This window comes from Gallus gallus, chromosome 11, assembly GCF_016699485.2.
Source record: "Gallus gallus isolate bGalGal1 chromosome 11, bGalGal1.mat.broiler.GRCg7b, whole genome shotgun sequence".
NCBI lineage: Eukaryota > Metazoa > Chordata > Aves > Galliformes > Phasianidae > Gallus > Gallus gallus.
The window spans coordinates 12,538,753-12,552,921 of NC_052542.1; the positions used below are offsets into that span (position 1 = coordinate 12,538,753).

The following is a 14,169-nucleotide window of genomic DNA, read 5'->3' on the forward strand; positions in this document are numbered from 1 at the left end:
TTAATCATATATATTCTTTCTATTTAGGCACCTTTGTTACTAAAGTAACAGCTACAGATGCAGATGATCCAGTTTATGGAAACAGTGCCAAGCTGGTTTATAGCATTCTGGAAGGACAGCCTTACTTTTCCATTGAACCACATACAGGTAGGCAACTGAATATGAATCCCTGTGTTATATTTACTCAAATGACTGTACTTCTTACATGCTGCATACAATGCAGACAATCAGGGAGTGTAAATATACGTTTGTCAGTGTTACTGAGTTCCAATATGTCTCACACTTAGAGTCTGATCATGTGAAAAGACCAAGAAAAAACTGTATTAATGATAATGCAAGGAATAGTAAAGATATTATTACAGAAGTTACTGAAGCAAAACTGAAGGTAGTGGAAATGCTGTGTGACTTATAACTGATGAGGTACTGAAGACTTGGCCTGAGGAATTTAATGAACACAATGTGATTTTCAAAAAGAGACAGTGGTATTTCCAGCTAAAGAAATTACTGTCCAGCATTGGAATTTCAGTGAGTATGTTGTGTGTTCTCATTAAAAATATTTTTCTTTCTTGGCTGGCTGGATCCGAAGAAAGAAAGAACATGATACTGAGTATATGAAGTTTTATTAGCATGCATTTAGCATGCATGACTTTATTTCTCTGTGATTTTGAAGTCTTGAGTGACTGATCTGAAAGGGGTGCTAATAAATCCATTCCCTCCGTTTGCTGTACATATGTCACACTTAAAGAGAATTCACTTAGTTATATCTGAGAAGGGTTCTTTTAAAGCCATTTGATATTATTTGTTATATTCTTTCATCTGTTACTTGATGCTGCTTTTAATCACTCTAAGTAAAGCAGCTGTGGTCTCCTAAGGAGAATAAAACTATAACTCGCTTTATAGCATACAAAAAAATCATCTGAATTTATGCGGCCATAAAGACGTAAAGCAGAAGTAAATATTCATGTACTTGTCCAGATTAACGGGGTTATGAAACAAATACTAGGATAAATTATTAAAGGATGTTTTGATAGATCAAATGTGCACAGTTTTCTGAACAAGAGCACTCTTTAAAATCTGGAAATCTTTAATACTTTTTATTGGGACTGTGGGAAGAAGTCTTTTTCCTATCCCAGAAATGCCCTATCTTGCAAGGACTTGAGGTAGGTAGTGTACATCAATAAATGGGATTCACCTATTAAATAATTTTCTTCTGGCTGAAGGAAAACTGTCCTGAGTCTGAGAACAGTGTCAGGCACATAATTCATTATTTGATTTTATGCTGAATGTAAAATAAGAGTTCTGCAAAAAAATAACTCCAGCACAGTGCTGTGAAGAAACATTAGCTTATTTCAAAAATAAGTGTATCAAGAGGTTGTTACTGGTGAAACCCCTTAGTTCATACTGACTGACTTGTCAAATGTCATGTGGAAATACAACTTTGCAAAGATCCCTGACATCAAATGTCAAAATACATGATTTTGTTTTCTTTTCTACTACAAATTATTGTCTGCAGTAATGGCTTGTGTTAGCTGTATTAATTAGAGGAGAATTAACTAGGCTCTTTCACAGTTTCTACCATGGAAAGTTCATAAAGTACTTACTGTTATTGCTTTCCCCCTTCAAATCAGATGAAACGGAGTATATTCTCCAAACTACTTAAAACATTTTTCAGTCCTTTCACATGAAATAGCCTGAAAGAAAATTTCCCAGACCTAAAAAATTGTTTAATTTGTCTCTGGTTTATTATTTGCACTGCATTAAAAACTTATGCTTAATCCAAGGAAATAACCATTCATTACCTTGGAAAGTCATTTCCATTATCATGAAAGCCAGAGAAAACTCAAAGCTTTTTGGTGAACCTGAAAATCATGATTTTTCTCCTGTTTCACTAGCATTAAATTCCTCCTCCTACCTTCATTTCCAGTTATAAATATTCCTTTCAGTAGCAGTTCAGTTACCATGAAAATAACATGTTACTTTCCAAAGGGAATGTAATCATAAAGAATTCAACAGTGGCTTTGCCACAGTCTCTGGGTAAGTGTCTCCATATAATGGAGCTGCTTTGGCATGAATAAATGGTTCCTGCTTCCCCATTTTTGTAGATCTTTGTAGAGCATTGATTATGTTCTTCTGTAAATCATTACAACTGGATGAGTTTATGTACTGAGACATCTTCTCTTTCTTTGCCATCTACATGTAGCAGCCTTCATCTGTAATACAACTACAGTACTTCTCTTACAGCTACTCACAGGATAGTTTGTTAAACTGAAGAGCATGCAGCTGTTTCTGTCATATTCAAAGGGTTTATTCATTGTTCATAATGCTTAATGTTTTAAATTTTTCAAAATTTGTGATGTATCTTCATACACTCGGAGAATTAGAAATCTGTTAGCCATATTAAATGCCAAAATAGGGATAGTCCTCCAGCATGCATTTGTTGTCCAGAATATACAAACAACAAACAGACATAAAAATCTAAGCAAACCAGATGTGGGTAGTCCAGTAGATACTGCAGCCATATACTGTGCATAATGAAAAAGATTGCTTTAAAAGACAGAAGACCAATATCCATGGTTTATCTGAAGAGAAGTATCGATTTCAGGAGAATATAACTACACAGTTCATTTTCTTGGTAATATATGAAATTTAGAGTAAGGGTATAATAATGTTTATTATATACCAGACAGAGTTTGTGATTTGTTACATGCAGCCTCAAAATGCTAGTAGTATTATACTAAGATAGCTACAACTTTGCAATATCTTGTGGCACCGAATCTTTCACCTTTTAGAGGCAGTGGTGCATAAAATACATGCACTTGTTTAGCAGCTATATAATATAGACACTATTGCTGTTACCATGGACAGACAGGGTAGAAGTTGCATTTTAACAAGAATATTTCCAAAAGAGACAGAAAGTACATAGGTGTTCAATTGTTTCCTCATATTTATCTAGCACTAGCAATGTGAACCACCACAGCTAATATTTTTTCTCCTAATAAGTAGGCCAAGGAATAGTATTATATTACACATTCGTTTGTAATGCTCAGGAAACCCAGCTAAAGTTTCCTTGTGGGAAGATGCTTAGACACTATGGTGAAAGACCAGGAAAGTTAGGTGGATTAGTCTTGTCTAAAGCACATCAAACATGAAGGTTTTTGTTTTGTTTTGTTTGTTTTTTGTTTGTTTGTTTTTTCTCAATCATTACATTTTCTCTGGGTTAACATTTTGTTAGGAGCTTTGTTAAGTGGGAAGTATTTCCAATACATTTGAAACAGAATTGATTTTGAACACAGATATTGTCTTCCCCAGAACTGAATCAGTATTCAAAGAAGTAGACTGTGTTAAAGTGATCCACTTAAGAATGTAGATGTTTTCTTTCATTTATGGAAGTGCTTCAAATGTTGAAGTATAGCTACTTACCAACTATTTTTATAGATGAATGCCCTTTTATTGGCTTTGTTTATTAGAAATCAAGAGTACATTTAGATCTTGTGCAGCTACCAACACCAGGACAGGTGTAGATAAGCTGTAAAACCTATAATTTTCTTCTGGCTCAAAGTAAAGATCATCTTACCTCCCTGCTTTGTTTTAATGGTACACAGAGAGTAGTCCACCAGGAATAGTTCAAATTATTTCTTCCATAGTACTCTTGGCATCATCAAAAGGAGGGACAAGAGTTGTGAGATGCCTGTGGTGTCCTTCATGCCTGTGGTAGAAAGGGCTGCTACACCTGAGAATAAATCCAAGGAAGGAAGCAGTTATGTACTCTTCTGCTCTTCTTTTTCTTGCTAACTTGGCATTAACTAGGTTTAGTCCCTGTGTGAGTCAATTCTTGGTTGAAATTCTAACAGTACTCTCAACCTCCTTATGGAAACAATTCTGTAATACTGGGTGTGCAGAAAGAAGTACTGATAAGTGACCCATAAAACAATAATTTTCCATTACCTTAGATGAAAAATACATATACTGCTGCAGTTCTAGTTTGCAAATTCTTTGGTATGAGTTATAGGCACATGAAAGAAGGTAATTCAGAAGTTATTTTTCACTCAGTACTCTGAATATGGCTTAGGGTAAATGCTTTTTTAATGGCTTGTTCTGAATATTTTTACCCTTATCATGGGTGAATTATAATATGACCATTGGTTGGGGAGCAAACATAAATAATACATTAAAAGATTCAGACTTTCTATGAAGGGCTATGCTTGTAATGTGGTGATATCATATGAATAACAGAACTCAGTGAACTAAAATATAGTCATTATTGTTTCATCTGACTAACTGATGTCAGGTTTGCTGACTACTGTATATTATTATACGAGTTGTGTGTATTCTCTTGTAATCAAAATACTGACAGTCAAAATGCTGAGAGAGGGGCTTCCTAGAAGTAGCTGAAGTATACTTCTCACGTCTAAGCTTTTTCAAATGTATTAAATCATGACTGTCAACTTTAAAATAAGATTACCATAGTGGAACATAATATGAATTCCTACAATATAGGAATGGCAGAGAAAATACATTTTCAGCTGTGTCTCGCTTATTTACATTTCGCATGAACTTAAATAATGTCCTACACATACATGAAATATATGAACAAGGCAAATTACACAAAATGCACTGGAAAATGCAATGTATTATTCAAGAATAAAGCCTTACGATATATGAAAAAGAACAGATTTTACATCATAGAATCATAGAATTATTAAGGTTGGAAAAGACTACTAAGATCACCTAGTCCAACCATCAACCCATCATCACCATGCCAACTAAACCATGTCCCCCAGTGCCACATCTACACTTTTCTTGAAAATCTTCAGGGACGATGACTCTGTCACCTTTCTGGGCAGCCTGTGCCAATATTTCAGCACCCTTTTGAGAAAATTCTTTTCTTAATATCCAACTTGCACCAACATTGGTGCAATTAAAGCCATTACCTCTTGTCCTATCACTAGTTACCTGGGAGAAGAGGTCAAATCCCGCTCCTCTACAACCCCCTTTCAGGTGGCTCAGGGGAGACCTTATCATTCTCTAAAACCTCCTGAAAGAGGTTCCCTCATCTGCTCTTCATAAGACTTATGTTCCAGACCGTTCACCAGCTTGGTTGTCCTTATTAGAAACACTTCAGTGTCTCCATGTCTTTCTTGTAGTGAGAAACCCAAAACTAAACACAGTACTTGAGGTGCAGCCTCACTAGCGTGAAGTACAGAGGGACAATCACCTTCTTAGTTTTACTGACTACACTACTAACCAGGATACAGTTGGCCTTCTAGGCCACCAGGCACACTGCTGGCTCATGTTCAGACAACTGTCAAGAACTCTTGACTAATATCCCCAGATCCCCAGCTTTCCAGCCACTCCACCTCAAACCTGTTGTGGCCAGTGTGCAGAACCTGACACTTAGTTATGTTGAACCTTATGCAATTGGCCCCAGCCCACTGATCCAGGCAGTCCAGATCCCTCCATAGACCCTTTTTACCCTCAGGCAGATTGACACTTCCTCCCAACTTACTGTCATCTATAGACTTACCGAGTGTGCACTTGGTCCCCTCATCCAGATTACCAACAAAGATATTCAACAGTACTTTCAATGGTTTAGTGTATGGCCCTGTCTGGACCACAGTGTTTAATGTGAGACTCCCTATGGTTCTGAAATTCAGAATATAAGAGAATAGGCCAAGGAGGACTGAAAATGGCATTCAGCTGGAGTCAGGTCTGAATCTTCCGTTTTTATTCGCAGTCTTTATTATCTTCCTATATCGAGACCTTGAAAAACAATTCAGCAGAATAAAAATAAGTAAGGTAACAAGAGTAAATGTCCACAACTTCTGAGCTTCAGATGTTTTTGTAATATTGCACACTATCTCTTCTATCTAGTTCTTAATGTCCATTTTATTAATGCTAGTATCAATAGTAGTACAAGCTGTCCTCACCATACTGTATGTAGTGCTGGTGAGGCACATCATCACCATAAAGAGTACTGAGATGCTAAAGAAAGTTCAAAGCAGTATAGCTAAGAAGAAAGGGACTAAGTAACATGACTTAGAATACAAGATTGATTGTGCTTGATTTGTATAAACTGGGTAAAAGATGATTACAGGAGGATATGAAATCACTCTACAAATATTTGAGAGGTGTTAGGAAAAGAGAGACATGGAGACTGTTTCTGTAGTTATTAATCATAAAGTGACAAGATAGCACTTTCAGATTACAGAGAGTTGGGAAAATAGTTTTGATACGGGAAGTAACATTCAGCTGTAAGGAGAAGTAATTATTTTTTTAGGAACAAAGCTAATTCGTGCTCAACAGACTTCTTCTAAATAGTTTGGTTTTCAAACAGTTTAGATTTAAACTTTGATGGGATTGGTGGAGAGATAGAAGTTGCTCAACATTAGTGGCAGCCTGGATTGAACTACTGCTTTCTACATTAACCAGAACAGCTGTGATATTCCTGCCAATTACTAATCTTTTAACTGAAACAATTGTGGAAGTACAAGCTGGGATGGGTAGATTTTTCTGTCTTAGCCAGTAAGATATATGAACTAATTTCCTGGGCAAGAGGGCAGATGTGTGCATTATCATATGGAAAATAGGTTCATGAGGCTCTGATAGTAATGTTGTTCCCAGTGTAGCAGGATCACCTCCAACACATGCTGGATTTCAGGAGTTTATATTTGATCACTCGCACTTGGTTACAGCACCTTTAGCTCTGTCTGTATAGCGCTTAATGCATGTAGGTGCAATACTGCAAACAGAGTATATTCAGAGTATATTTTCAAACTAGTAGGAACCTTTTCTTATCATTACATGCTGTATATGCTGTGCAGCATTTGCAGTTGTGGCAGGGTGTTTGTACAGAGAACTGTTGATGATTCTGAGAGTTGTCTTGGTGACAGCCCATTAGAGAGGGAATTGTAGTGACAAACTGCTGGTGCAGCAGACCCAAGGGTCAGCCCTACAGTTCTTGCTTTTTACTTGTAAAGCACAACCATTATGGATAAGGTATGTAGGATTGGGTCCTTCAGCAGTGGGAAAAGCTGTCTTTTCTGATTAATAAAGAAAATATAAAATGATTCTGGAGTGATCTGAAAACAGTTTTGACAGGCTGTGGTTGGCAAAGATGAGTGACTTAAGATCAAGACAGACTGACATTTGAAAAACGTGATTTCTGCTCCTAGAATATATATAATAATAATAGTAGCAAAAAAACAGATACCACATTTATGTCTTACATTTCAGAGTAATACCTCTATCACTTTAGAAAGCTAGTGAGATAATTAGTATGACAATTTTCCTCACGCTGAGTAGAAAAACAGGGGATTTATATATAAATAATGTTATGCTTCAAGAGACTGAAAGAGAGAGTGGAATTAAGCTACACAGCTAGATTTGGAAAACATCTGAAAAAGAAGCAAAAGCTACTTTCTGTAAAGTGTCTTGGAGAATTATTAGAAAATCGTGAAAAATGAAATCCTAAAAAAGCAAGTTTGTAGGTGCTGTGCTATATGGTTATTTACTGCATTCATTCCCAGTTGGTGAGAGGGTAACCCTTTCACTATGCTGATGAAAACTTGTTCCCAGGGAAAAAGAAACGGTAAGTCTCTAGTAAGAAATGAAAGCATTTTTTCCTTACTGTAAAACTCAGATCCAAGTTCATCTGAAATGGAAATGGCAGTACTATAGTAGGTTCTATCTGATTGTGATATTCTTGAACAGTAACATATCTAGTGAAAGAAGGGTAGCGTTCATTTATTCACGATGGCAAGCTTGCAAGGTCTACTTCAAAAAGAAAGTAAAAATAGAAAAAATACATAAATGGAGGTGAAGTGAACTGAAAAAAGAAGATAAAATAGTTTGTAGGTTACATAAGAAGCTACAGACTTAATAGAACAATATTCGACCTTCATCTCTTTGTTTAGCAGAGAGACAGATGGTGCCACCTTCCCCATACAACTTTAAAAAGTAAACATTTTAATAAATTATGCACACCGTTAGCTTCTCTCTTAAAATAATTTTTAAAATGTCACAGAATCACTCCACATGGAATTGTATAACATAGCATTCAATTCCTCACCTAGTCACAATTTTTACTGTGGCTAATGGCTTTGATTTTAAATATATCTCCATCTGAAGGTAGTTCAGATACTTCTGTAATTGATAATTTTTCTACAAAGTTAACCAACTTATATAGCGAATACAGATATTTTTCTTGTCTTCCTAGAATAGAAGTCCTAGAGGCATTAAAACTTAGTAAGAAATGTGAATATTTGATGATAATTTTTATTTAAAAGATTATGATTTATTTGAAGGGTAAATTGAATTTTAAAATAGTAGAAGTATGCCTGTATGACATCCTCAAAGGACTTGTATTTCTTTAAATTTCAAGAAACTTAGTAATGATCTATTCATTTCTTAGGAATTATAGTACGGGTTTTCCAGAGGTCTCAAAGTGAATATTTTTTATGGGCTACCAAAATATCTGAAGTCAGTGTATTTCAGGGGAGAACAAAGAATACATCTTGTGGCTCTCTGAAGAAATCACAAGATTGAATTTGCAGAAGTTTTGGTCCTAAATGGCTGTTGTATTTAATAAGAAACTCCATGAAGTTTTTAGCATGGAAGGAAGATCAAAGCAATTACTCAGCTCTTCCAAAATGAAGAAGGGAAAGTTCCAAAGCATTCTAGTTGAAATAGCAGGAAGTCCTCATCAAAACACGTGAGACGAATTAGATTCTTAAGAACACCTTTCAGGGTCAGATTCCAATTTTGGATAGTGTTTGCTTGGATATATTCCATGTTCTCAATTATTATTATGTGTACTTTTCTAGTGTTATTATAAAGAGATTCTTAAAAAAAGAAGAGCAAATTGAAAAGTGGAAAACAGATCCCTTTTCTTGTTGTTCTTCTTGCTTCTCTTCCTCTTCATCAGCTATAGCCTTTGTAACATTGCTTCTTTTCCCCTAATCTTTTTCATTGTGAGACAGTATATATTCTTCCAAATAGTTTCTTGAAGTAGTCCACAAGGGAGCATTTTAACCGATTCAAGTTGTGAGGCAGATTGTGTGAATTGCTCAGTGTGTGTATTTAGGATCACTGTAAAAGTAAATCCCATTCTGCAGCTGTTTTATTTGCTATTGAGCAGTGTGACACCAATGGCTGTTTAGGAAAAGCGAGTCAGCGAAAAGAAAAAAAAAAAAAAAAACTGCTAATATTGAGGATATTCTCATTATTTGAAGAAATTGCTTGGAATCATAGAATAGCTTAAGTTGGAGGGGACCATCATCTACTTCGGTCCCCCCTGTCATGGGCAGAGTTGCTGATCAGACTGCCCATGGCCCCATCCAGCCTTGCCTTAAATGCCTCCAGAGATGGGGCATCCACAACATCTCTGGGCAGCATGTTCCAGCTCTCCATCACCCCCTGAGCAAAACATTCTTCCTTAACATCTAGCCTAAATCTTCCCTTTTTTAGTTGAAAGCCATCCCCCCTTGTCCTATCACTATCAGACTGTGTAAAGAGTAGGTCCTCCTCCTGCTTGTAAGCTCCCTTCAAGTACTGGAAGGCTGCAATGAGATCTTCCTGGAGCCTTCTCTTCTCTGAGCTAAATAAGCCTAGCTCCCTCAACCTGTCTTCATAGGAGAGGTGCTCCAGCCCTTCGGTCATCTTTATGGCCCTCCTCCAGACCCCATCCAACAGCTCCACATTTTTCCTGTAATGGAGGCCTCTGGTTTGGATGTGGTACTTTAAATGGGGCTTCACAAGGGTGTAGTAGAGGGGGACAGTCACTTCCCTATCCCTGTTAGCCACCACTCTGTTGATGCTACCCGTGATATTGTTGGCCTTCTGGGCTGCAAGAGCATACTGCTGGCTCATGTCCAGCTTTTCATCCATCAGGACCCTCAAGCCTTCTGCAGGGCTGCTCTCAAGGAGTTCTTTTCCCAGTCTGTATTCATATCTGGGATTGCCTTGGCCCAAGTGCAATACCTTGCACTTGGCCTTCTTACATCTCATCATATTCTTGTGTGCCCAGTTTTGGAGTGTGTCCAGGTCAAATATATTACTTCCTGATTTATTTTCCAGCCCATTTCCTCATGTTTCCAGCTTTAGTTAGAGGATTTGTAGCCAAACTGTGATTCCTTGGACTACATGTCCATTGAATTTTTTTGGATGCCTAAGGTTTGTAAAATATTTTAGAGCACACAGAGACAAAGCCTTATCTTGAGCAAAATGAAGAGAGACCTCAAGCAATATGCAGTGATCACCCTTACCCCCAGATGATCAGATCTGTTCCTTCTCATTCTCAACATATTCTTGTCTATTAGGTTCTTAAAAGACCTTCTTCAGTGATGGAAATACTGTAAATTCTACAAGCAGCCTTTTCTATCTGTACTTACTTAGCCTTCTCTGGTAGAAAGTGTTCTAATGTTTTAGTAAAATCTCATGTGCTTCAGTTTAAATCCATTTTTTCATTTACTTTTTAGGTCTATCATTTTCCCTCTTATCCTCAGTGGGATAGGAGAGTAGCTTTCAGTAATTTTTACATATTTGGCTGCAGAGTCTATGTTCATCGTTCCCCAAATGACGCAGACAAGATTTTTTTCTCATAGACTTGGACACTCCTTATCAGTTGCAATACAGAAGAGGAACACCCAAAACTGAATGTGGTGTTCCAGCTGTAGGCTTACCAATATAAGTGGTCAGAAAGGATCGTTCCACAGTTCTTGCATATTACATACTAGATAATATACCATCAGAATAGGTTTGAACATTTTTTACAGCAAAATGAAGTTGACTCATATTCAGCTCTTTTAGACTCCACATTCTTTTCTTTCTCGTGAGTCATCTGCTCTATTGTAATTGTGAAGTTAATTGTTTCACCCACACAAAATACTTTTTACTTGCCAAACTGAGTTGCACCCTACTTTTTCAGACTAGCCAATCTGACAGAATTATTTTGAACTCTAATCCTGTTCTTCCAGTGATTGCAACTACTCCCAGCTTTGTGTCATCTGAAAGGCTTGATAAGTTTTTCCTGTCTTCCATCATTCAAAAAATATTGAATGATGCTAGAAGCAGAACAAACCCTATGAACCACTTCACCCATCTATCCATTTCGACAGTGAGTCATTGATAACTTTTCTAAATACAATTTTCCAACATCGTCTACATACCTAACATTAGTTCTTTAGTAATTCTCTTACTTTTAAACTACGTTCCTGTTTGACACATATCATTGTTATCCATCATAGCATGCTGAAAGTGATTATGTTTTTTGTTCTCAATATGTTTCTGGGTTGAATTGAAATATAACAGGTTGAATGTTCAGTGAGTTAATGTTCTGTGTGCTGTATGCCTATAAGTACTTAGTGTGTGGATTTGTTTTGTAAAAACAGAGTGAAAGTTTTGGTATTTCTTGTGCTCTCAGCCTGAGAACGCGTGGATAAATAAATAAATAAATGAAACCACTGTTGTTATCACTGAAATCCTCTGTGCATAACTGTTTTAATCTGTCTTTGTCTTGATCATGTTTCTTATTTAGGTGAGAATGGAGCCCTTTTGTGTTTGTTGTGTTGCCTGATAAGAGATACTGATGCAACTTTTCTTTTGCTGACATCAATTTTGTAGATACTGAACACAGAAAGTTCAGCAGTAATAATGAACCTGTGTAATTTGGATATATTCAATGTTTACAAACATTCATCTCCTCTTATAGCAATTAAAAGAATACATTTATCGTTTTATTATGTCAAACTGAAACTTGACTTTATCTTTGATTCAGCCTCTAGATTTATGGCTAAGACAGTAGATAGAATATTGAAATTACAGGTAGTATCTTCATTGAGAAAAAATCCCAAGTTTTATTCTTTAAAAGTTACATACTGGAATTCTGATGTAGATACTTTTTAAGGTATTTTAATCTTTCTCTTATCTTTCATACCATAGGCGTATCGTTTCATACCATATTTCATACCATAGGGGTATAGGAGTTTTATACATCAAATGACAAATTAAAACACATGCCTAGGAAAAAACGATCACTTCATTGAAATAGTTAACTTGAGTTAACTTGAGTCTTAGAGTAGAATGAAGAACAGTAAATGTGGCATCTTTTTTATAAGTCCTTTGTAGGCCTGGCTTTACTATGTAAATTACGGTTTTGGTTTTTTAAGACATAAAATAAATACAGTAAAACTGTCTGCCTAAAAATAATAATGTAAAAAACTTCTAATAGGCTTAATACAAAACTAATTGAAATAATGTTTCAGGTCTACTAAGGAAAACATTTAATGTAGACCAAACTCTGATAGCCTGTGTTAACACACTCATCTTATTTAAAACAGTGAAGTTATTTGCAGGGTGAATCATTATTATTCCTAATTTTTTAATTGTATCAGAAAATGATTGATAGTGAGGGATAGGAAAGGAACCAAAGGGTTTATCAAGAAAAACAAGTGTCACAAGCATGAATAGTTCTAAGTTTTGACGGCAATTTCCTTGCCTTTTTAATTAAATCAAAGTAAGAAACCACTAGTATACTGTTTTAAAAAACCTGAATTTCATCTTTGTCCTTGGAACTAAAAGACAACTTAACTGGACCTTTAGTGTTTTTATACCAAAATTTACCTATACATATAAAATTACATGTGAAACTGAATTTGAATCTGTAGCTGACAGTCTTCTTCCCCTGTCCTTATTCTAGCTATAATTAAAACAGCTCTTCCCAACATGGACAGAGAAGCCAAAGAAGAATATTTTGTGGTTATCCAGGCAAAGGACATGGGAGGACATATGGGTGGACTTTCTGGAACTACAACGGTGACAATTACACTCACTGATGTTAATGACAATCCTCCTAAGTTTGCGCAGAGTAAGTGCCATTACATATGTATATTCTGTTTTATAAGAATGTTATATAGCACTTTTTGTAATTGTTTTCAATCTAGACTTTTTTTAATCATCATATTGTCTGGGTTTGTAATGCAATTTAAAAATATGTAGCTGGTACCAGAGAAAGATTAATAGTCCTTTATCTGATTAATAGCTTTAGGAAGGAGGGGCTTATGCCCATTACCGTGTACACAGTCCTCTGCCTTCCTTGTTATCTCTCATATATAAATACAAAAGGGCTTGGAGGTTTTTTTTGTGTGTTTTTTATTATGGTGTTTTTTCCTTTCAGTGCAGTTTTAGTTGCTTTTATATGTGCTTCCATCTCATGCAGACAAAGGACACTACCAGTTAAAGACATATGTAACTGATAAAAAGAAGTAAAGATTTGACTAATTAGGTAACAGTGAAGAAAACAAAATAAGTCTGAGTTGAGATAATTGTTGATCTCTAATTCAAAATCCATATTTACTACTGTGGTTCCAATAGATATCTTGCTGGGCTAGGTTAAAATGATCTGGCATCCTGCTGAGGTTCTCTACAAGCTTTGTAGTCTATTTCAAAGATGAAGACAAAAAGAAAAAAGAAAAGGAAAGAGCATAATGACTGGATCGATTTTGTTTGGAACAGGTACAATCTAATACAATGTCAGAAACTTACCTTGTTATCCAGTTTGTTCTGAAAAAAACTTGTATAATATTAACAGTCTGTATTGGGTTAGGAGAGTGTTCACATCTCGATTTCGCATAATTTTTACTTTTCTAGAAGCATATTTTTCTAACTAGGTACTTATGCACCATATGTAAAATTATTTCTTTTCCTTAAGTACATCAATTAAAGTCCGCTTTCGTGGTGTTCTGAAGACACGTAGAAAGAAATGGGCTTGTCTCATTGCTCAGCAGGTGATAAATATGAACCCCATAAAAAAGCACATAAAAATATATACAGAGAAGGATTATAAAATAAATAAGCAGAGGTAAAAGCTATTTGGAAAAAAAAAAAAAAAAAAACGTTAGCTCATTGAAGTGTTTTTTAACAGATAACAACTCTGTGCACAGTAAATGGTTTTCTCATTATAAAAGATGAATGCATGTATTTTTTTATGCATGGCTTGCACTTGTGGAGTAGTGTTTTTCAACACATGATGACAAGTCCCCTAATAACATAAACATCTATAGATGAGATTCCTGGTTGAACCATATCACCAGAAAGCAGAGGGACACTTCTTTTACACCTACAGCGTACAGTAGCTCTAACTGTGACTATGAATCTACTGCTGCCAACTTGCCT

General features: G+C 35.9%; 1 protein-coding gene and 1 long non-coding RNA gene across 12 annotated transcripts in view; one reads left to right on the top strand and one right to left on the bottom strand.

Moving 5' to 3' along the window:
• The window catches only part of CDH8 (cadherin 8), a 143,889-nt gene that overhangs the window by 68,749 nt on the left and 60,971 nt on the right, over positions 1-14,169 (top strand). For all 9 annotated transcript variants that reach the window (XM_015292511.4, NM_001100289.2, XM_025154211.3 and 6 more), the window contains 2 exons: positions 28-147; positions 12,695-12,862. In XM_015292511.4, the coding sequence (XP_015147997.3) occupies positions 28-147; positions 12,695-12,862 (288 nt within the window). The remainder of the gene's footprint in view (positions 1-27; positions 148-12,694; positions 12,863-14,169) is intronic.
• LOC112533264 overlaps positions 1-14,169 on the bottom strand; it is a 102,196-nt gene that overhangs the window by 2,557 nt on the left and 85,470 nt on the right. For all 3 annotated transcript variants that reach the window (XR_005862952.2, XR_005862951.2, XR_005862948.2), the window contains 3 exons: positions 5,525-5,760; positions 3,575-3,730; positions 1,602-1,691 (listed from right to left, as the gene is read on the bottom strand). This is a non-coding gene — a long non-coding RNA (uncharacterized LOC112533264). The remainder of the gene's footprint in view (positions 1-1,601; positions 1,692-3,574; positions 3,731-5,524; positions 5,761-14,169) is intronic.